This window comes from Camelina sativa, chromosome 18, assembly GCF_000633955.1.
Source record: "Camelina sativa cultivar DH55 chromosome 18, Cs, whole genome shotgun sequence".
Taxonomy (NCBI): domain Eukaryota; kingdom Viridiplantae; phylum Streptophyta; class Magnoliopsida; order Brassicales; family Brassicaceae; genus Camelina; species Camelina sativa.
The window spans coordinates 10,113,115-10,136,835 of NC_025702.1; the positions used below are offsets into that span (position 1 = coordinate 10,113,115).

At 34.5% G+C, this 23,721-nt stretch overlaps 5 protein-coding genes and 1 pseudogene across 6 annotated transcripts; all 6 read left to right on the forward strand.

Annotated features, from left to right (window-relative positions):
* LOC104760995 lies at positions 871–1,844 on the forward strand. Its single transcript, XM_010484008.2, has 2 exons — positions 871–1,062; positions 1,323–1,844. The coding sequence occupies exons 1-2, from the start codon at positions 883–885 to the stop codon at positions 1,659–1,661; spliced, it is 519 nt and encodes a 172-aa protein (XP_010482310.1). The 5' UTR covers positions 871–882; the 3' UTR covers positions 1,662–1,844.
* On the forward strand, positions 3,566–4,488 carry LOC104760996 (annotated as a pseudogene).
* On the forward strand, positions 11,084–11,895 carry LOC104763316. Its single transcript, XM_010486703.2, has 2 exons — positions 11,084–11,269; positions 11,545–11,895. Exons 1-2 carry the CDS (start codon positions 11,084–11,086, stop codon positions 11,893–11,895), a joined length of 537 nt encoding a protein of 178 aa, XP_010485005.1.
* LOC104760997 (ethylene-responsive transcription factor ERF110-like) lies at positions 12,801–13,866 on the forward strand. 2 transcript variants are annotated; one of them, XM_010484011.1, is made up of 2 exons: positions 12,801–13,169; positions 13,300–13,866. In XM_010484011.1, the coding sequence occupies exons 1-2, from the start codon at positions 12,998–13,000 to the stop codon at positions 13,791–13,793; spliced, it is 666 nt and encodes a 221-aa protein (XP_010482313.1). In that variant the 5' UTR covers positions 12,801–12,997; the 3' UTR covers positions 13,794–13,866. The 2 variants fall into 2 exon arrangements, with proteins under 2 accessions (XP_010482313.1, XP_010482311.1); XM_010484009.1 differs by having other exon boundaries at positions 12,816–13,169; positions 13,297–13,866.
* On the forward strand, positions 14,056–14,909 carry LOC104763317 (ethylene-responsive transcription factor ERF110-like). Its single transcript, XM_019240060.1, has 2 exons — positions 14,056–14,106; positions 14,312–14,909. The coding sequence occupies exons 1-2, from the start codon at positions 14,056–14,058 to the stop codon at positions 14,834–14,836; spliced, it is 576 nt and encodes a 191-aa protein (XP_019095605.1). The 3' UTR covers positions 14,837–14,909.
* On the forward strand, positions 17,240–18,713 carry LOC104760998. The gene is made up of 3 exons (XM_010484012.2): positions 17,240–17,748; positions 18,196–18,320; positions 18,410–18,713. The coding sequence occupies exons 1-3, from the start codon at positions 17,484–17,486 to the stop codon at positions 18,497–18,499; spliced, it is 480 nt and encodes a 159-aa protein (XP_010482314.1). The 5' UTR covers positions 17,240–17,483; the 3' UTR covers positions 18,500–18,713.

The window sequence follows — 23,721 nt, forward strand, 5'->3', positions numbered from 1 at the left end:
GTTACTAAATGTTAGTGGGATATGATTTTAGTGGAGCTCACTAATTCAATTGCCTACTCAATTAATGAAAGTAAATATTATATGATTTTTAAATGTGCAATAACTGATGTTTATAAAAAATAAACTATTCTATTTCTCATCCAAGATATGATTTTCATTATAATTTAGTCTATTAATATAAAGTAGTAAATTTAATAAAATAGTAATTTAGACTTTTATATCAATTATGAATTACTAAATTACAGTAGAACCTCTATATATTAATACTTGCTATAAATTAATAATTTTTTCTAGTCCCGAGTTTGGCCGGTGTAAAAAATAATACAATTCGATAAAATAATTAGATAATTTTTTTTTTGAAATCCTTTGTAAAAATTTGTGATAGTAAAATTTATTATAAATTAGTCAGATATCTTTTTAACTTTATATAATGAAAGAAAAATCAAATGAAATGTAGGAAAATGTGTGAAGAAAATTTATCAATTATGAGATAGTAAATTGATGATATTTTTGGTAACAAAACTTATATAGAAATTTAATTTAAAAATACATGTCAAAATCAAAGTCAAAGTTTTTCTAACTTTTCCTATCATTGCGACATCTGGCACTCTTTTGTTGCACATGTCCTCACTTATTTCCATTTTATTTTTATATAAGATAAATAATAAATTAATAATAAGATTGACAAAAGACTGCTCTATTTAGTTTATGTAAATTGTACAGAGAATGGAATCTCGAATTTGGAAACTAAATCAAATACATTGACCAATTTTGATACAGATTGGTAAGTCGTTAAGTATCTTTTATGCCTGCAAAGTAGTATATAACCATAATCACAATTGATGAACAATACAATATCAAAATCTAAATTTCAAAGAGGGGATGATGGCTTCTTCCTCATTAATCTTCGGTGTCGTGTCTTTGGCGGTTCTGTTACCATTTTTCTCACTCTCTGCTTCGGGAAGTTACATTGACCCCATATGCAGTAATAGCAGGGGGGACAAAGCCTTCTGCGTCAAAACTTTGAGTGCATACCCTCCGGCAGCCTCTGCCAACAGCACGGTATTAATGTTTATTTTTCGAAATTACTAATATATAACTTTGTTACTTACCGAAGGTTTTCTTACATATATACAAATCTTTTGTTATACATTTTTACTTATTTATCAAATAAAGTTTGGAAGTTATGGTTTTACTTTGAATAGATAAAGTGTATTGAAAATCGTAAAGGTTTTTTTCACAGCATTGTTATTGCAAGTAATATGTTCATGTCTCATAACTCAATCATAGAAACATAATTTATTTATTGTTTCGATATGTAGTTCCAAGCAGCTGTGGCCACGCTTCGCCTAGTAATGTCTTATGCCAATAAGTCTGCGGATTTCGCGGGAACAGCGGCAAAGGAGAATCCGAAGTTGAAGGAGTGTCAAGATGCCTTTGTGGACATCACCAGGAATCTCATGGGCGCTACCGCAGAACTCACGGAAGATCCAGAGAGTGCCAACTATGACGCCATGATTTGTTACGACAACACAAAACTTGTGGAGGAGTTGGTCGGGAAAAATAAAGACAAGGCTTCAAAGACTATCATAGCGATGACAGCAATGATGAGCAAACTTGTTGACCTCGCCGTTGGAGCCACCATAGCTATTGGCGGGTAGAGACAACGATGAGAACAGATACCGTCGGCTGATCAATCAAAACATTTCTTCTTTCGATGGAACGTATCCATGTGTTGAAAAATAGCAACTATTTTAATATATGGTATAATTGAAGAATGGTATTAAAAACAGATATTACATGCTTTCTCGAGCGACTCTTTTGTTCGATAGATTTGCCTAATTTGAATTATCTTTTTCTGCTTTCTGAAAACTGACAAAAAAGAGATGTCACAGAAAAAAAAAACAAAAAAAACAGAGGTTATAAACAAGTCTAATTTTTATGTTTGTTTGACAAAACAATTGTTTCAAATCATCTTAAATCCTCTTGTAGACCTTGAAGCAAGAAAGAAAGAAAGGAAGGTACATTCACAATTTCAAGTGATAAATTTGATCGGTAAAAACCAAGACATGGCTTCCAAGACTCTCATAGAGATGACAGTGCAAATGAACAAGCTCCTTCGTCTCGGTGTTGCAGCCACAGAAGTTCTTGGCGGGTGAAGAAGAAGATGAGCACATATACCATTGGGCATGTCTTTATATATGATTGAAAACTGTTTTAATGTATACTATATAAGTGCATAAGGTTGAAAACTATTTTAATATATGATATAAATAATTTCAAAAGGTTCATCCGAGTTGCGTCACGAGGTTGCATACCTCGATCCCACATTAAAAGGATAGATATATGGCAGTTCGAAAGTAGGAGGAGTAAGATGTATCATTATTGTTGTTTGTACCAAAATGAAAATTACCCAACAAACATATGCAAAGAAATTATTTTTGAAAGAGAGAGTACCATAGGATCATAGTCACTTTGGAATACGTATGTACTTATCAGTTGTTGACCTTTACAGAATTATACTTATTTTGTTTTATTTGTGTGAACAATTTCTGGAGTACGTATATGTCACATGAAAGCTGATATCTTCATTGGAAACAAGTGATTAAACCTTAGGTTGCTGTCAAGCTGATGGCAGTACTGTGGCCTGTGGGGATGAGGTAGCAAGAGTAATATTCTTGTTAAGCAAGGAAGCTTGAAGATCTCCTTGAAGACATATATTATATAACCAGCAAGATTATAGGGGATCCTTATGGAAAAATGCCACTTTAACTAAACTAAGACAAGTTCTGTAATATTAAACACCGTGAAATCCATACACAACAAATCCGATCATTACTCATACTGTGCGTGCGATTTAAGAGATTTGGAGAACATTTTTCTGGAGCTAGCGGGACACGAAATTGTGATAAATCTAATAGTATAAGGTAACTATCAAAATTGTTGAAAACATATTGATAAAGAGGGGCTGCTAATGCGATAAATAAATCTCGTGGGTCGACACACCAAATTTGACATGAACAAGGCATTTGAATCTGAACAAGGCATATCTATAGAATGATTAGTTTGAATCTAATTTCGAAAGGCAAAACAAGTAAAGAAAACTAAAGTAAAATGTACGTACGTGCCAAACATACACAAAAGCCATCACGAAAGCCATTTCCGTTTTTCATCAAAGATCCAAAAGTTGCTAATTTGGCACTAAGAAACTATTTGTCCTATTATATATTTAGGCAGTTAAAAAATGAATAATTCTTTTAATAGCTTTTTGATTATGGACAAGAATACTATTCAATTTTACATTTAAAACTAGATATATATTAAAAGAATTCTTGACCAAAAAAGTACAAGTAAATAAATCTAGTCAACAAGGTGTATACTAAATCAAAAATCAGGAAAGTGTAATAATCTCAACAGACTAGTCAGATTTTTTTTATAGTAAAGCTGGGCAACAGAGTCATGAGTAATATGTACGTGTATATATACTTAAAAGGTATAAACCATAATCACAACATCAAAAAGAAGAGAATCCAAAAGTTGAATCTTCACGATGAGTTTGAGAGAAATGGCTTATTCCTCTCATTGTTTATTCGTCGTTTCAGTGGTACTTCTGTTACAATTTCTTGTAGCCCCTGCTTCGGCCTTGCCCTTAAACTCCACACAATACATCGACAAATTATGTCAGATGTCATCTATTGACGACAAAATCTTCTGCTTGCAAACGTTGACTACCTATCCTGGTGCCCTTTATGCCGAAGACTCGGTAATAGTATTATATCTAACCCTAAATTAGTTTTCAGTTTTATATTTTTAATCACACGTTAACATGTAAGAGTTTTTATTTGAATTTTTGAAAATATTTTTCATAAAAAAAAGAGTTTTAACAATCGTGGATTTTCAAAAATACAAATATCACATAAATAATAGAATAGTACTCAAACAACAAATGTTGGAACTTGGTAACATTAAAAAAAAAAACATATTTTTATCAAGTGCAACTATGTTTTTGAGAACCACATTCATAATGCAAAAATTTTAGAAATAATATTTACGTACATAGTACGTAATTTCAAACATTTATCTTCTTTTCTTTTTTGGTATGAAGTTTAAAAACATTTATCATCTAATCTACAGGTTACACTTGCAGAAATCGTGATCAGCGGCCTTCTCATACCCCAAGTCGAGAAGACAATGCGTTTTGTACTAATCACAGCAAAAACGGAACCGAGTTTTAAGACACAGTTCCAGTAGTGCCATGAGACCTATAGAACTATTGTATACTCTCTCGAGAATGCCTTTGGAGAACTCAGGCTCTTTCCACGTACCGCAACCTATGATGTTATGACTTGTACCGACCAAATTACCCAAGTGATGAATCTGATCGGGAAAAACCAAGAAGTGGTTTCAAAGACTCTCATTTATATGACAATGCAAATGAAGAAGCTCCTTCCTCTCGGCGTTGCAGCCACACAAGCTCTTGGCGGGTGAAGACAAAGATGAGAACATATACCATTGAGCTTGTCTTAATATATGATTAAAAACTATATATTTTAATACATACTATATAATATGATTGCAGGCTAAAGGTTGAAAAGTATTTTCATATATGATATCATTTTTTCAAAAGTTCATATTTGCAAGTGACATAAAAGTTATTATTAACTGAGAAGTGTCTCTACCAAAAAGAGATATCTTGGATTTAAAAAGCAAAATTCAAAGGAAGTAATATCAAAAAGAAGAATTCTATTGGATATAGTGACTTCCGGAGCCGGTTTTTATTCCATTCCGATATAAATAATGCATCTCCATCCCAAAGAGGAATTGAACTCAGGACACAAGGGAACCAACCCCTTTGTAGTACCACTAGGTCACCACCTACTGTATTCACTACAAGAAAACAGTCGATTTGCGATGGAAGAATCCATCGCAATTCCCTCGCAAATCGACAGTCGCAAGGGATTTGCGAGACACAACTATTCCTCGCAAATCGCTTCTCGCAAATAAGCTGACATCGCAATTCCCTCGCAAATTTTGCGAGGGATATTTTCCCTCGCAAATCTAACGCAATGTGCGAGGGATATATTCCTCGCAAATCCCACGCACATTGCGAGAGACGGTTGTACTCGCAATTGTCAAGCAAATTGCGAGGACTTTTTTCCATCGCAATGTTCGATCCGTCGCAAATTTTGCGACTACTTTGCGACGTCCATCTGCCTAGTATTGTTGGTATTCGCTAATTTTGTAGCAATTCTTCATTTTTAATTTTTTTTTCTTTTACCATTTTTATGTTTGATTTTTTTTTTGTGAATAATGTTTTAGATGTTAAAAAAGAATAATAATAAGAAGAACAGAATTGAAAATTCAAAATAGAATAAAACATAAATATTACAAAACAAAAGTCATGTTTAAGTGGGATATCAGAACAAAGTGAGAAGAGTTCTTAAAAGGATTGAGAGAGAGAGGTCACGTTTCTGGTCCCAGTTTGGCTACCAGCTGCTCCCGTTTCACCTGTGTTGCCCTCTGGGTTGGTGCCTTCCTGGTTGGTGCCTTCTGGGTTGCTCCCTTGTTGGTTGGTCGGGTATCGAAACTTGGCAGCAAACTCAGGATCCTTTTCCGCGAGATAGTCAAAGTATGCATCATAGCTATGCATTCTTTGACTACTTTCATGGATTTGACTCGCCTGGGTTTGGATTTGAGTCGCCTGGGTTTGAATGCATTCCTCAGCGGCAGCAAGCTTCTGAGCCAAGATAACCGGATCATTAGCTGGAAACAGAGGTTGCGGACAGCTAGTGGTAGAGGACGCTTCAAACTGCAGAGAACCAACCCCAAAAATTCTGTTTTTCTTCTTCGGAGCAACCTAAAAACAAAACAACAAACGACAAGTTACAAACATACAAAAGAAAACAATGGATCACATACTAAACAATTGCAAGTTATCACAAACTAAACAATCCCAAGTTATCACAAACTAAACAAGGAAGTTATCACAAACTAAACAATCGCATGTTATCACATACAAAACAATCCTAAGTTATCACATACAAAACAATCGTAAGTTATCATATACAAAACAATAGTAAGTTATTCTAAATATTTAGTAAAATTTTAAATATATTTAGTTTGATATTTTCAGTTTATTTTATGTGTTAAGATAAGTTTGGTTTTTGGTTTTAGAATAATCATAATATAGATTATGGTGTTACCAAAACAATTCGTGACCAAAAAAAACTACAAGTAAATAAACCTAGTCAACAAAGTTTTTACTAAAACCAAAAATAAGGAAAATATATTACTCTCATTAATCAGATTTTTGCATACAATGAAAATGAAAGAAAATAAAATTCTAGTCAATTAAAAAAATAAAAATAAAGATGGCAACAAAACTATAAGTATGTGTATATACATACTTGAAATTATAATCACAACATCAAAAAGTAAATCCAAAACTTGAATCTTTACAGAGGCCGTTGAGAGAAATAAAACTCCCTGGGAGAGAGAAAGAAATGGCTTCTTCCTCTCATTGTTTCTTCGTCGTTTCAGCGGCACTTTTGTTACAATTTCTCGTAGCCCCCGCTTCGGCCTTGCCCTTAAACTCTACACAATACATCGACAAATTATGCCAGATGTCATCTATTGACGACAAACCCTTCTGCTGGCAAACGTTGACTGGTTTTCGTTGGGCGATGTATGCCGGAAGCTCGGTAATATCTAACCCATAATGCAAACATATATTTTCTTAGTTATTTGGTATGAAGTTTCAAACAAATTATCTATTAATCTACAGGTCACACTTGCAGAAGTCGTGATCAGCGGCCTTCTCGTACCCCATGTCCAGAAGACAATGCGTTTTGCACTACTCACAGCATAAAAGGACCCGAGTTTAAAGACACAGTTCGAGACGTGCCGTGATACCTATAGAACTATGGGATACTCTCTCGGAAAAGCCTTTCAAGAACTCAGAGTCTCTCCACGTACCGCAAACCATGATGTTATGACTTGTACCGACCAAATCACCCAAGTGATGAATTTGATCGGTAAAAACAAAGACGTGTCTTCGAAGACTCTCATTGACATGACAATGCAAATGAAGAAGCTCCTTCCTCTTGGTGTTGCAGCCACACAAGCAATCGGCGGGTGAAGACGAACGCGAAGATGAGAACATGCATGTACCATTCGGCTTGTCTTAATAAAATATATAGTTTACATAATATAATTGCAAAAGGTTGAAAGTATTTAATATATGATATAATTTCCAAAAGCTCATTTTTGCAAATGACTTAAATATATCATTATTAACTGAGAAGCGTTTCTACCAAAATGAGATCCCTCGGATTAAAAAAAAAAAGATCACAGGAAATTCATCATGAAGAAGAATTCTATTGGATACAGTATAATTGTATAAATAATATCTTGGCTGAAAATACAATATTAAACTTTAATGTTTAGTTCTTTTGTTCTTTTCAGAAAATGGTTGTCTATTAATGCATTAGAAAATAAAATACAAAAACACTTTTTTTTTTGTCGGCAATACAAAAACACTATATGGCATTTTTCAAAGAAAAACACAGTAATATTTAAAACCTAATCTGAATTATCCATCCCATTACAAAGAAGACATAGATGAAAGAAGCCCATAGTTGGGAATTGGAGGTGATGCGAATCAGTACCAACTGATTTTTCCGAAAACATGCAGACAACGTTACAATAGAATCAGAAGAAAGTACGTAAAAGCAAAACATTTAGAACCTTGCAAGCGGTATTTATTAAAGAATGAAAAGCGAATTTATATATAATAAGAATAATAAAACATTAAACAATAGGTCAATTTAAAAAATATAATGAACCACATAAAATGACTTAAGTAGCTTTCGTGCTAATGCTACTTTAACTTTTCAAAGCATGATTTTAAAAAAATCAAAGACCAAAATTATAAAACATAAAATTAGTTCTTCAAAATTCTTTGATAAGAAAACTTTTGAAAATGATGGTATCTTTTTATTTATTTATTTGTTATATCAAATACTGAAACTGGAAGCGCAAGCTTAAAAACGGAACTATAAACTTCCAAAACAGATTTATTGAAATGTCACAGAAATAAAATTCCAAAAGCTTTTGAAAGCTTCCGATTCCAAAGCGTGAAGCTGAGCTCCAAAATTAAGCTTCCAAACTATTGCTCATTTTGCTCGAAGAAAGTTTAGGCCTCTAAGGTTTCCCTTATGTAGAAGAGGTTTAGTGTTATGGTCTCTAGTGGTCGTAGCGAACCACATACCATATGAAGAAAATGTAATATTTAGTTAAATGTTAAATCAATTCAGAATTTTCTTTTTTATATTGTTAAATCGTGGGAGTTCCGGAGCCGGTCGTCTTTAGTATATTCTGATTTAATTAATGCTTCTACGTCCCATAGAGAAATTAAATTCGAGACACACAATGGAACCAACCCCATTGTACTACAACTTGGTCACCACTCCTTTGATATTTTTTTCTATATATTTAGTTTGGTACTTTTAGAAATAATAGAAATTGTCTTGCAAATAGTATGGGAGAAAATTCTGTCTTTGTAATGTACACGAAGACGAGTTTCACTTTGCTTTGGAACTAATTAAATGATAACATTTCGAAAAGAGAAAAAGGAGAAAGAAGCGATTCCTATATATACTATTACTATAGCTAGGTAGAAAAATTTGCATGTTACAATACTACCACGATACTAGAAAGTAGCCCACACGATGCATGGTTTATATATACAATATTAACTTGAAATATAAAATAAAAATTTTGTTCAATTATATATGAAATGTATAATATATGTAATTGTTAATATATGTTTTAAAAAATAATATTCATAATACTACGGTTCAACTACAATTTCTAATTTATATATGTTATATAGTGTTTCATAGAAGGATCATGAAAAAAAAAAGTTAAAGTATATATTACTAAATATTTTTGATTACAATATATTGTTGAAATTATTTAAACAGTATGTTGCTATAGTGATAAGACCATTACTTATAGTAAAGTCAACTATATATGATATTTTTGTAAAATAGTTAAGATAAATTATATTTTTTATATTTTTTCTTTTTTGGAAAATAAAAATCTGAAAGTAGTCTAGAAAGAAAAATGTAAGTTCTTACTTAATTATTTTGATAGATAATTTTATGTTGTCCTATATATTAATTTTATTATCATCATCTAAAAGTAATAGTTAACAAAAAAATAGTTTTATATATGATAAATCAATTTTAAAATAATTTATTAAAACGATATCACAAAACAAATATCTTATACTATAAGTTTAACCAGTTTTTATAAAAAATCATGAAAAGAAAAGTGTGTGAAATTTAATATATATTTTTCATTTTCTATATATTGTCTCTATTTCTAATCATTTTTATATAAATAGTATAATTAACAATAAATTAAATTTTGAAATTATTGTTTTCTGGTTTATCATAGGGTGATAAAGCAATTATGTTATGATGCCATTATGTTTTTTTTTAGTATATATGTTTTAAAGACAATCAAACTGTAACTAATAAATTACTATTAAATACAAATTTGAGTCGTGTCTTTAATACACTATATATATGATTATTGAATATAATGTGAGTTTTTTATATATTAGAAACTCTTTTATATTTTTAAATTAGTCTATCATAAATTAATTTGGTTTCAGTTTTTACTTTGAAATGTATGAAACTATTTTATAGTAACTGGACAATTAGTTACAACAAAGTTAATTAATTTTTTATGTTCGTAAAATAATTAAGATAATTTAATTTATTTATAGTTTGTTTTTTTTTGGAAAAAAAACTGATAAGTATTTTAAGAAAAAATTTGTAAGACCTTACCTCGATAGATAAATTATGTTGTCTTATATATTAATTTTATTTTCATATATAAAAGTAATAGTTAACATCAAATAATTTTATAATATTATAAGTCAATTTTAAAATAATTTATTGAAACAATATCACAAAACAAATATCTTATACTCTAAGTCTAACTAATATTTTTTTATAAAATTGATGAAGATAAAAGTGTGTCAAATTTAATATAAATATGTTTTTCTTCTATAAATTGTCTCTATTTCTAATCATTTTAAAATAAATAGTGTCATTAACAATAAATTAATTTTGAAACTATATTTTCTGTTATTTCATGGGGGAGATAATACAATTATGTTATGATACCATTTTTTTAGTAAATATGTTTTAAAGACAGTCAAACTGTAACTGATAGAATACTATTAAAAACAAATTTGAGTTGTGTCTTTAATACATTATATATAATTATTGAATATAATGTGATATATATATATATATTAGAAAATCTTCAATATTTTTAAATTAGTTTATCATAAATTAATTTGGTTTCAGGTTTTACTTTAAAAGTATGAAATCATTTTCTATTTTTATTGGGTTTCTATTTGTTTATATTTTTAGTTGGGTTGATCAATATTTTTTTTTAGTTATTATGGTGTATGATTTCATTATGAAATATTTTAGATGCTAAGACTAAAAAATGGAATGAATATATTTTTGTAACAATGTTGAAAAAAAATCTAAAAGGAAACTAGATAACAATTATCTTTCTTTAACAAACTATACACCACATAAGATACAAATAAAATAAAGTCAAATAAAAAAATAGAATGTTAAATTTAAAATTAATGAGAATGACATGTGTCACAAAAATAAAGTGTCAAATGTGACATATGTGACATTGTTAGACAAAGTTAAAAAAAAATCTCCACTTGTTATATAAGATTTGGTGTAACATATGGTATCGTCTTTACAAGATATCCTCAATATTAATTGCCCACATATCCTGATCCACTATATATTTTAGTTTCTATGTAAGAGAAAGTAAATCAAGAATTTACAGAGCAAGTAAATCGAACATTAATAACATGTAATAAATTATTTTAGTACTTACCAATTGTGAAGCAGATGAATAAGGCAATAATGGTAGGTAGGGTTTATCTTATATTCGTTCAAGATATATATAAATTACCCCATAGCCACGATTCACGAACAAAACAAAGGTTAAACAAAAATCTGAATACTTAAGAGAGATGGCTTCTTCTTCCTATTGTTTTGCCTTCGTTTCTGTAGCACTTCTGTTACAACTTGTCTTAGGCTCTGCTTTGGCCTCAAATTCCACAAAATACATCGACGACATATGCGAGCATGTCAGCAACAAAACCTTCTGCGTTGAAACTTTGAAAGCCTATCCTCCGGCGGTTTCTGCCACCGGCAAGGTACTAATATCTAGTACACAACTATATATTTTAATTACTTTCACCATTGCATTAGTTTTCTTCTAAATTTCAAAAGTTAAAGAAAAAATTTAATATCATATTTTCGAAGTTTAAGTTTTTAATTTGGTCTTTGTCATATATGTTGGAAACAAATTTAGTATTGTACTAGCTGTCATTAAATCTATGTTTTTTTTTTGTATGATTTCGATTATGTTCACGTCGCATTCTTAATAATAGACACTTATTTAACTTTTTTTTTTCTTTCTAATCTGTAGTTTGAACTAGCTAAGGCCGTGCTCCGCCTCGGCACATCCTACGCCCTAAAATCAGCTAGTTTCATTGAAAATGCGGCAAAGTATAACCCGAACCTGAAGAAGCAGTTCAAGGCGTGTCAAGATGCCTACTTGAGCGTTGTAAATTCTCTCAAGATCGTTTCCTCGGAACTCAAGGAATCGCCGGAAACTGCAAACTATGATGTCATGGTTTGTACCGACAGCACGAGCATGGTGAAGGATTTGGTCGGGAATAATACACATGTGGCAGCCAAGAAAGTCATGGCGATGACATTCAAGATGGAGAACCTTCTTGCCATTGCCGTTGGAGCCACCGAAGCTATTGGTGGGTGAAGACGACGATGAGAACACATACCGTCGTTTAATTTTCCATATTTAGTTTACTTTTGTTTGAGATTGTTTTATTGGTTAATTTTTTTCTGGAAGATTGGAATGCAATATTTATTTTTCTTTACATGATCAATACATTTCCTTTTTCTTTCCAAAGAAAAATATATGGATATGCAACTTTATTAATTTATTATCTAATTACAGCATGCACTATCTAGTTTAAATCAATATGTTTCCCAAAAAATATTGTATGTCATCGTTTTCTGTTTTTCTTTTATTATTTGTTACCTTGTCGAAAAGAAAAAGAGATGTCAGTATCTTTATAAAATAACGTGAATTTGTCTAGCTAGTATAAGCAATTATTTGCAACCCCGGAGAAGATGTTTTCTTGAATTAGTTAATATTTTGAAACAATGGGAATAACTTCTATTAGAATGGATTTAAATATTCTTCTTATAATTAAAAATATTTTGTTAATAACATGCATTATACGGTATAAGCAGAAAAGTAAAGTAGTAACATTGACACTATCACAAACCATTAATGAATAATGATGCTATATCATATTTATAAATTTACAGCTTTAATCTTAAAATTTAAAATATTACTTTTTTTTTATTACAACTCTTCTGTTACCAAAACCCAACAAATATAATTTTAAACCAAGGGGAGTAAATCTAGAAAAATCCGTGGTAGAAAATAATGAGAGGGGAATATGTCAAGAACTCCTCTTGAAAAGCTCTATACTCTAGTCTTGGGCAATGGAGTCCTTAAGGAGGAGGCCCAAATAATTTCTCTACCCATTAGCTTCTCACCCAAATAATCACACAAATTATATAACTTACGTATTAACAAAATTAATTTAATGTGTAATTTTATGACATAGTTTTGTGGTTTGTGCGAAAGGTATTTCCATATATAAATGAGCTAAGCCTCCAAAGAGTGACCATATTCGGAAAAATAATAGTAGTGTTATTTGTCGCTCCTCAAGGTGGCAAACCAAGGAGAACAAGAAGAGTCCAGGGCCACTGAGCCTGTGGTTGATGACGTCTACAATTTTGAAGATGACCCTGTGGTTGATAGGTTCAATAGGTTTGGCACGGAGATGTCTGCCATGGTCTCTGCCTTGACACAGGTTGTTTCTGGTCGCTCTCAGACTGAGGCTGAAAGGGCACAATCTTCTTCCTCTTCGGCTGGAGATAAGAGAGGATGGCTCAGAATCGATTCTTCTCTTCCCTCATCATTCGCTCCGGTAGACTCTTCACTTGGTCCGATCGGTGAGTCTACGTGTTATATTTTCATGAACCGTTCTTAACATCTCAAATACAATTTTTATTTGGTTAGATGTTTCTCTTTGACGTTTGTCAACTTGAAAGCATAAAAAACAATCGCTCTTCTGTACAGAAGAATTCACAAGCAAGGCATTACCAGACGAAATAGGGGGAAAAAGAAGGAGATACAGGGGAGTAAGGCAGAGACCATGGGGAAAATGGGCGGCTGAGATACGCGATCCACATAAAGCCGCTAGGGTATGGCTTGGGACGTTTGATACAGCGGAGGCCGCTGCTAGAGCCTATGACGAGGCTGCACTCAGGTTCCGTGGAAGTAAAGCAAAGCTTAATTTCCCCGAGGATGTAAGGCTTCTTCTTCCTCCTCCTCCTCCTCCTCCTCCTCCTCCTCTTCCCTTACCTGCTGACACGGTGGCGAATAAAGAAGAAGAGGATCTTATGAATTATTGGAGTTATTCAAATTTGTTGCAAAGTTCAGGTCAACGGTCTTTTTATGGGCATGGACAAGAAGATAGTAGCAACATATTAGAACATTCACCGATGAAACAACCTCTGCCTCCTTCAAGTTCTCGTCAAAGTTCCTCTGATTTTTCTGGACCTTCCTCTACCTAATACATTTTTATGTTGTAATAAAAATTATTAATAACGGACTAAAAAAAATTTAAATACATAGCTACAATGTTAAGTGCGAAACAATATATATATATTTTACTCTGTTATTTCACCTAATCTCTCTATCTTTCTTAATCATCAAAAATATTAGTTCCTACGTAATAGTTTAGTATCTCAGTACTTACGTCAATCGGTCAATGCTCTCCAGATGTCATCCCGGAATTTCTCAAATCTATTTTATATTGGTTCAATCACTTAAAATATGTCCTCTACACGATTAGCATCGAAACGGTTCTGTATTGTGACCCGAATAGTATTTGTCGGAAAGAAAAATAAAACAACTTGAAAAACAAGCAGAGTTAGGCCAGTGACAAAAGTTAGGCAAGATGCAGCATAGGAGTAAGCAATAGGTTAGCTCCATGTCACGTACATGATCCATTTTAAGCTATATTGACAAATTCCTTTCCATGATTCTTGTCTTGGACCATAATTCATTTAATTTTACNTCAACTTGAAAGCATAAAAAACAATCGCTGTTCTGTACAGAAGAATTCACAAGCAAGGCATTACCAGACGAAATAGGGGGAAAAAGAAGGAGATACAGGGGAGTAAGGCAGAGACCATGGGGAAAATGGGCGGCTGAGATACGCGATCCACATAAAGCCGCTAGGGTATGGCTCGGGACGTTTGATACAGCGGAGGCCGCTGCTAGAGCCTATGACGAGGCTGCACTCAGGTTCCGTGGAAGTAAAGCAAAGCTTAATTTCCCCGAGGATGTAAGGCTTCTTCTTCCTCCTCCTCCTCCTCCTCCTCCTCCTCCTCTTCCCTTACCTGCTGACACGGTGGCGAATAAAGAAGAAGAGGATCTTATGAATTATTGGAGTTATTCAAATTTGTTGCAAAGTTCAGGTCAACGGTCTTTTTATGGGCATGGACAAGAAGATAGTAGCAACATATTAGAACATTCACCGATGAAACAACCTCTGCCTCCTTCAAGTTCTCGTCAAAGTTCCTCTGATTTTTCTGGACCTTCCTCTACCTAATACATTTTTATGTTGTAATAAAAATTATTAATAACGGACTAAAAAAAATTTAAATACATAGCTACAATGTTAAGTGCGAAACAATATATATATATTTTACTCTGTTATTTCACCTAATCTCTCTATCTTTCTTAATCATCAAAAATATTAGTTCCTACGTAATAGTTTAGTATCTCAGTACTTACGTCAATCGGTCAATGCTCTCCAGATGTCATCCCGGAATTTCTCAAATCTATTTTATATTGGTTCAATCACTTAAAATATGTCCTCTACACGATTAGCATCGAAACGGTTCTGTATTGTGACCCGAATAGTATTTGTCGGAAAGAAAAATAAAACAACTTGAAAAACAAGCAGAGTTAGGCCAGTGACAAAAGTTAGGCAAGATGCAGCATAGGAGTAAGCAATAGGTTAGCTCCATGTCACGTACATGATCCATTTTAAGCTATATTGACAAACTCCTTTCCATGATTCTTGTCTTGGACCATAATTCATTTAATTTTACGACTTTTAAAAAAAAATTGTATTCATGATTCATATGAATGTCAAAGAGAAGTTAGAAAGGTTAGGTCGTCGAGAAGACGTAACTCAACTTATGCACTTTCTAGTTTTAAATCAATACCTTTATAACTGATATCTTGAGAATATTTATTTATTTTATTGTTTTTTGGTTAAATTCTTGAGAATGTTTTTAGCAGAAAACTATAAATCATGGAGGCAAGATAGAATCACATATATAGAGTAAAGCCATGCATGAGCATGCAACTTAATCTACCGATGACTTACCCAAAAGTTTTAGCAGCAAATTATGCTCCTTGGTTGGTTTTTTCTTCTAAAGGACGCATCATTCTTTTTATTATTCTGAGTCTGGCTTATAACAGAGACACCTACACAACTTTTTTTTTTTTTTGGAATCCCAAATCTTGCATCAGACAACATAATCTGTTATCTTCTCAGATTTGCTTATTTTAGATTTATATTTGTTTCCTAGAAGTATATTTTAGCACAAAAATAAAATAAAAGAGATCGCATAATCGATGCATATATATAGGAGCTTCTGATTGTAAATTAAAATGACACAAAAATAAATTCTAGTGAGGTAAAACAAAAGAGGGTAAGCAATTGGAGAGCATAAAACAACAAACTTGACATAATACAAAACAATTTACTTAGTCACATGAAACAAGTGTGGACTATTCGAGCCTGATTTAAAATGTACGTCCGTCACTAATTTTTTTGTGAGAAAATATAGACTGATCAACCAAAAATTTCTAGAAGTGTGGATGGTTATAAGTCACGGCAAACGAGATCTTGATGGCCGAGGGGTGAATCTAGTAATCATCAATATTTCTCTCCTTCTATTCTTTAGTCATTCTAATAATAACTTTAGTTGTATGCCTCGTTACCACACTGCTTTCAAAACTATATGACCAAAGTGAAAAAAAAAAAAAAAAGAGTGGTGAAAGGATCAACACTTTCTCATTCGCGGTAAGAGAACAAAAAGAAAAAGAAGTGACAGAAACACACTCACTCATAGAAAATGAGGGACATAGGAGTATAGGATAACCATTTAGTATTTGTCGTGGTCCTCGGGGACTGTTGAGAAGGGTTGGGTCCCATATCAGCTTGACGTGCCGTTATTCTCTTCTCTTTGTTAGCATGCAATGATCAGACTTATAAGATAGACAATGCATGTAACTTTATGAAAATCATAAACGGAAAATATTTAAAAAATTGTATTCGAGAAGTTAGAAAATCAAACATACACATATTTCTATATTAAAAACTCTTTTACGCAAGTTTGACAAGCTTAGTGAAGGTTACAAAAGATAGGCAAGTAAAGGAAATATATAAGGGTTATATATATTCGTATTTACAGAAAATGCAATAGCATTTTTATTATAAACTACCAAAAATCTATGTATAATTTATATGAAAATAGGATGAAATTTTTTAATAAAAGTCTAGTATAATAATTGTTTTTTTTCAGAGATCTTTTACTGTCGAAACTATAATTGGTTTTGTTATTTTCAATTTCATATTTCTTAGTACTATATCGAGTAATATCATAATTAAGTATTCAGATGTCATTTCATTAATTTCTCCCATTAACTATTTACTATGTATCAAAACTTAGGATTTGTTCTTTTTGAGGATATTGGTTGAAATTTAGTATATTTCAATAACGATCATATTCAACCTCATAACGAAATTTCAGTTTATCTTTCTTACATTTTAAAATTTGTTTGAACCTAAAAAATAACGTAATATAATTAGGACAGCTAACTCTTGGACATACATAACTTATAATTAACATTACGATTAAAGGGTAAGACAAGTAAATTTGTTATATATCATTGAAAACAATATTTAGAGTGATTGTCGTAAACCGAAATACTCATTTGGCCTGCGGTGACAGTAATTATTTTGACTCCACCGTCAAAGACAAAGACCGCACTCATTCTCTCTCGTGGTCGAGTCAAAACACATTTAAAGACTGTTACTACCTTTCACGCTCTTCTTGTGTGTTTGCTTCGGTTACAGATTCTTCATTCCAATCTTTTTCCAAATCTCCATTAATTCCTTCACTTCAAGATAAAAAGAATCATTTCTGCTTTCTCTACAAACTAAACAAAACAAGAAAGAGATGGGAAACTGTCAAGCAGTGGATACAGCTAGAATCGTGATACAACACCCAAATGGGAAAGAAGAGAAGTTATTTTGTCCAGTTTCAGCTAGTTATGTGATGAAGATGAACCCTGGCCACTGTGTTTCTCTTCTCATTTCTACCACTGCTCTCTCCGCCACATCTACTGGTCATGGAGGCCCTCTTAGGCTGACGAGGATCAAGCTCCTTCGTCCAACGGATACGCTTGTTCTTGGCCACGTCTATAGACTCATCACTACCAAAGGTATATATAACAGATTAGGACTATAATTAAGATGCCTATTTCATATTAAATTTGTATTTCCTAATTTGAAAAGAACTATTTGCTTTTGTCCGTTTCATTTATTTTTGTTGTTGATAAATTGATATAAATTAAATACGTTACTCACTTGCTCTTCTAATTCTAGGATATGAAGGAGGAGCTTAGAGCTTTAGAGAATATACAGTTTCTAGTCTCTCGAAAGTGTCTCAAATTAGTTGTATTAAATATTACATCAAACAAATATTCATGACTATTTTTTATTTTTATTTGTAGAATACATACACATATCAAAAGAAATGAAATTTAATAATTTTGATGTCATCAGAAGAACAGTATGAAGTTTGAATGTTGTGCTGCCTCACTCTTTGTTTCATTTTTTGGATGGGGTCTAATCTACAAGTTTTGAAACTTCTTTTTGGGTGAACTCAGAGGTTATGAAGGGTTTAATGGCAAGGAAGGGTTCGAAGTTGAAGAAAGAAAGTAAGGGATCAGAAGATAAGCAAGAGATGGTTGAAGCAATAAGCTCTAGTACGAAGCTTGACAATGAAGATCAGGTAAAGTGTGATTACTAAGATCAAAACTAGCCAAAGGACTAATTTAGTAAATGATTTTAAATGAGATGAAACAATGTCTATGGCTACAGATCATGAAGAAGCAAGAGAAAGAAAGGTCAAGAATCTCAAGATCATGGCAGCCCTCTTTGCAAAGCATATCAGAAGGAGGCTCAAGCTGAGAAAATTCTAAAACTATTGGAACATTGACGAGAAGCTTCGGAGCTTGAGGATCTAGTTTGGAAAATAGGAAAGCATGTGAGAGGCAAACGACAAAAGCTGGTCCATTGGAGTGTGTGATATCAAAGTTACAAAAATTGAAAGCAATCATTCAGTTTTTTTGACTGGAAGACTCATGAGTTCTCTGAGTAGAATAATACATAGATATTGTCAAAAGTTAAGCGTTACAAACGTAACCGAAAGCATATCAAGCGTGCTTGAGCTGATCATTAGATAATTGATCATCTCTACTAAATCATCTACTATTCATATATTTGAGACAAACTTGATGTAAATGTTAGATTCTATTTACAAGTGGTTTGAAAAAAATTTAACCGGTAAAAACAAAATTTACAGTCAATTTATATTAGAGATAATTTGGTGAAGAAGATGTTTATCTTAGGGACGAAATATCATAGATTGTCAAATGCTCAAAGCCCATCTACAAAGTGAAATCTATGAAGCTTAACACAAAGAATATTCTAAATCTTTGTATTGTATCTTGTACAAGTATTTCCGTTATATATTACTATATTGGAGTTGATTTAGGAAAGTTTACCTTTTATTGGTGTTAGTATGCTAATGTTATCAATATGCGATGACCTCATATTAAACATAACTTAAAGAAATATTATATTCTATATTATTTGACAATTTTGGAGCATAGATTAATCTAGCTAACAAATAAAATATACGTTTACATAGTACTTAAAACTCTAATATTTGACTTAAGAAGGGAACCTCCAATTATATTAAGAAACATTCGTTGTCAATTGGTCCTTCATGTCTAAGTTAATGATGTTTATCAGTTGATTATCAATGTTTAAGTTTTGAATTTTTATTTGATGTTTTATGAGTTGATTATCTATAACCTATGTTGTATAAGTATTATACATGTTGGGTGTGATACGCGGTAAGAGATTTAAAATAATTGATTTGACCATCTATATCACTAAAGTCAATTTATCTTTTTGGTCAAAGTTTCGGAGAGAATTCCAAGATTAAGCGTGCTTATGCTGGATTAGTTTCAGAATGGATGACTTTCCGAGAAGTGATTTTCGGAACCATGCTAGTGAGGACAAAACACAGGAAAAAATCATGTGATGATTTGTAAAGACAGTAAACAAGTTTAAAACCTCCCGAACGTAGCAAATCAACCGTCGAATATGGATGTACCTGTAACGCCCCCGAACCGTCCTATGGCCTGACAAACCGCGGACCGGCTCGAGAATGCTACCATGAGGATAACCGCACGTGATCCGTCAGAGGTTCCACCAACAAATCTGGTCCCTCAATCAGTTCACCAAGGTTTCTTTCTCTATCTTTCTGAGTTCTTTTTGAATCCTTTCGTCGAGTTTTTCTTGTCCGGCCCGTACCCCTTGGTGCGGGTAACTACATTCTTTCCCCCTTAAAAGAATTCGTCCTCGAATTCTAATGTCTTGCTCATCACTTCCCGTGGTGATAGCACTTCTTGTCATCGGTGTCTTCCTTTTACTCTCTCGGTTACCACCGCTGACCTATTCCCCATCACAATGTTCTATGATTCTTTGAATTATTTTCCCTTCCTTGGGTCTTTGACAATACTTTTGGGTTGCCGCCAAGCCTCATTGTTTTCTCGTCGTGAGTCGTATTTTTGTCAACTTCCCGACTTAACATCCATTCCACCATTTATTTATTTTTCTTACCGTCCGCTAGCGTCATTCGTAAAGCTTCTTCATCTCCATCTTACGTTTGGTGTTGTAATCCTTCTGGAGTACTATTGTCTCTACCACGTGATACCATGATTACTTCTTTGTTCTCCTCGTCTTTAGTTTACCATAATCACTTTAACTACTTTGTGTAACCTTGCATTATGTAGTCTTGGTTCCCTTGGACCCCCTTGTCCTTCTAACGTCCGCCATACCATCTCACCTTTCCCATTTTTCTTGGCTGGCACGCCATAGAACTTGAACCCCTTCGGTTTGTTTTGATTCCACATCTTTACTCAACAATTTGTTCCCTCCGGTTCATTCGTCTCTTGTCTCCTTGTTTTATAACCTCCGAATTTTCTTTAGTCGGCTACACACATAGTCCGAAGTTCTTTTTACTCAGTCAAAATTCTTTCCACTGGTTCGAATTCTCCACACTTAGTCGGAGTTCCCATTACTTGGCCAAAACTCCTCCATTCTCCCTCTTAGAGTTGGTTTAATGGAACCTCACTGGTTCTTGCCACTTTGCATAAAACTTATTTTATTTTCTTCGCCTCATTATTTTCTTGCATCCTCTTTCTTCACTTAGTCGATTTTTTTGATTCGACTTATTTTGCCACTTCTTGGTTTCTTTGCACCCTCTCATATTTGCTTAGGTCCGCCTTTACTTTCTCTGGCTTGTCTTCGCAATTCTCAACACAGTCTCATCAAATTCCCTCTTTCCCAATCTGATTGTCCTTCCTGGACCAATCGTTTCGACATGTCCTTGAATTTGGCCTTAGCAGTTTTCACACCATTCTCTCTTGTTCGACTTTGACTGACTCGATTGTCCCTCCTGGATCAATCTCGTGCTGTCTTCATCTTATCAGATCGCGCTTTTTTGATGTTTAGGTGAATCCTCAATCAATCATGCCAACTCAAAAACAAGGTAAAACTCATGGTTAGTTATGCATTCTATATGCAATTTAAACTACCATACAAGCATTCACACCCAAATGATTAGCAAGCAATCACACACAAGGATTAACAAGCAATCACACACAAAAGGATTAGCAATCAATCACACACAACACAACAACACCACAACATGGCTAAAGACTTAGCACAACTTTCCCTTAATATCTTATACCAAAAAAAAAATAAGGGTTCATCCTGCTTGCTATCCGAATTCAATATCTAGTTTTCAAGACCTAGATAGAATATTACAAAACCAAAATCAAGTTCCAACCTTTCCCCGAAAAGGTTTACACATAACCCTACACATATATGGCTAACAAGCGCATAGGGTTCTCTCAGGAACTTACACATCCTACAGTTACACTCACATCGTTCATGCGGCTGGTCGGTACTTGGTTTAGTGGGAGGGATAACAGAGGTCGAGGCCGCAGGCACTGGAGTTCCACCGTCACTTGGTCCACTCTCATCCGGTCTCGCGGTTCTGGTCGGACACTCCTGTCCTTGATGTCCGAACGCGCGACACTCCAAACACACTACCATATCCTCCGACCTTGGAGTGTATAGGTTTGCTCTCCAACAATGGACGGTTCTATGGCATGTCTCCCCACACGCCACATAGTAGGCCGTGTTCCTCAAATAAACTCGGGAAGGGTATGTCACACACTTCCTAGCCTGAGCTCGAGTTCGTGGCATCCCTCTCAAAGGCCGCATCTCAATGTGCCTCATGGGTCTTACTCCCTCGTCCATGTACCTTGAATGTTTCTCGCTACCTTGTCCAGGTTCCAACCGGATAGGTTCCCTTTTCAGCCTTCCATCCTCGGCCATCTCCTCAATCATCTCCATCATCGGATCCCTTGGTACTCGGTATGTTATCTCCACCTGGTCTCTACTTGGTTTGTTTTCGGTCCTGTTCAAATGGCCATCACTTGGTTCACTCTCGGCGGTCCCCACTTGGTCAGCCCTTGGTTCACTACCGGTTACCCTCGTACCGCCATCCTCCATTACAGTCTCAGCCACTGGCACCTGTTTGTTCTCTGGTTCAGTCTCGGCCACTTGCACACGTTCGTCCCCCGGTTCAGTTTCGGCCATACGTTCACGACCATCTTCCGGTTCGGTCTCGACCACCCTTAAACGGCTCGACAATGCCTCATTGTTCAACTGAAATTCGAGCAGCATTGGATCCCATCGGCCTTTACTCCTAGTCTCTTCTCTTCGGTTCTCAATCACTCGCAACTCCATACTTTTATCTGGTCCGTCTCAGACTTGACTCGACGTCGGCCTTAGGTCATGTACCGGTTCCTCGCGAACTGGTCTCTGTACTGATATTAGGTCGGCTTCCGATTCTGATCAAGACACTCCCTCGACCGATTCTTCACTAGGTGCCACCCTTGGTCTCCTCTTTACTTCATTTGTAAGGGTCGGTATCCCCTCTTCATCGCTTGACAAGACTTCCAGGACTTCCAAATATTCCTCCTGGTCAATATCACTCAAACTAGGGACCCCATCACAGTCGGCTTCCTCAGCTCTTACATTGGTCTCACCTTCGTCATTGGTCTCAACACTAACATTGGTCTCGACTCCAACATTGTTCTCATCACTTGCCTCTTCCATTATCTCCAATAACATATCCAGGACTCGGTTCCTGGTCTCTTCCCATTCCTCTACCGGTACCTCATCTGGTACTGTCATAGTCATACCACGTCCATCCAAAGTGATCTGGATCTGGCTCGGCACTTCAAACTCCCTTGAAGTTGACTGATCATCCCAACCATTCTCCCCATTCTTATCCTCCTCCAAACACTCAGAAGGATCAGACGCAATAGATTGGTCTACCTCCTCAAAACCATCCAGCAACCCATCAAGACACCAATTATCTGGGTCTATGGTCGCATGTGTACTCTCTGACTCAGTCGAAAGATACCCATTACAGTGACTTGGCTCCTCCTGCCATAGACCTTGTCCTCCTAAACCATTCCCACCATTCACGCTACCTAAAGACATCTGCACCACAACAAGGAAGCTACTAGTTAAGTCTAAGGTTCACTTAAAACCAAACAAGCAACAACCGGTTTTTAAGATGCTGTTTGCGACACATTTACTCGATAAAACCGATTGAAAAGCCCAAATGTCCATGAGCATCAAGCCCACTCTGATACCACCGTTGTAACGCCCCCGAACCGTCCTACGGTCGGACAAACCGCAGACCGGCTCGAGAAAGATACCATGATGACAACCGCATGTGATCTGTCCGAGGTTACACCAACAAATCTGGTCCCTCAGTCAGTTCACCAAGGTTTTTCTTTCTCTATCTTTCTGAGTTCTTTCCGAGTCCTTTCATCAAGTTTTTCTTGTCCGGCCCGTACCATTTGGTGCGGGTCACTACAGTACCCATGGGCTAGGAGTGGATGTAGGGTCCTTTTAGGAAGGTGAGTCCATGGACCGGGAGTGTACATGGAGTCCACTAAGAGAGTAGACGGTTGGAGCATTTCAGTTTGATATCAGAGCCAAACTCAGACAGTGTGGAGTCGAGTGGGCTCACA

What these genes read in the sequence shown, in the direction of transcription:
- LOC104760995 (XM_010484008.2), top strand. Translation starts at nt 883, where the DNA reads ATGATGGCTTCTTCCTCATTAATCTTCGGTGTCGTGTCTTTGGCGGTT. An exon ending in CAGCCTCTGCCAACAGCACG is followed by an intron (nt 1,063 to 1,322) that starts GTATTAATGTTT and finishes TTCGATATGTAG; the next exon opens with TTCCAAGCAGCTGTGGCCAC.
- LOC104763316 (XM_010486703.2), top strand. Translation starts at nt 11,084, where the DNA reads ATGGCTTCTTCTTCCTATTGTTTTGCCTTCGTTTCTGTAGCACTTCTG. An exon ending in CGGTTTCTGCCACCGGCAAG is followed by an intron (nt 11,270 to 11,544) that starts GTACTAATATCT and finishes TCTAATCTGTAG; the next exon opens with TTTGAACTAGCTAAGGCCGT.
- LOC104760997 (XM_010484009.1), top strand. Translation starts at nt 12,998, where the DNA reads ATGTCTGCCATGGTCTCTGCCTTGACACAGGTTGTTTCTGGTCGCTCT. An exon ending in CTCTTCACTTGGTCCGATCG is followed by an intron (nt 13,170 to 13,296) that starts GTGAGTCTACGT and finishes TCTTCTGTACAG; the next exon opens with AAGAATTCACAAGCAAGGCA.
- LOC104763317 (XM_019240060.1), top strand. Translation starts at nt 14,056, where the DNA reads ATGTCCTCTACACGATTAGCATCGAAACGGTTCTGTATTGTGACCCGA. An exon ending in TCTGTATTGTGACCCGAATA is followed by an intron (nt 14,107 to 14,311) that starts GTATTTGTCGGA and finishes TCAACTTGAAAG; the next exon opens with CATAAAAAACAATCGCTGTT.
- LOC104760998 (XM_010484012.2), top strand. Translation starts at nt 17,484, where the DNA reads ATGGGAAACTGTCAAGCAGTGGATACAGCTAGAATCGTGATACAACAC. An exon ending in TAGACTCATCACTACCAAAG is followed by an intron (nt 17,749 to 18,195) that starts GTATATATAACA and finishes GGGTGAACTCAG; the next exon opens with AGGTTATGAAGGGTTTAATG. An exon ending in AGCTTGACAATGAAGATCAG is followed by an intron (nt 18,321 to 18,409) that starts GTAAAGTGTGAT and finishes CTATGGCTACAG; the next exon opens with ATCATGAAGAAGCAAGAGAA.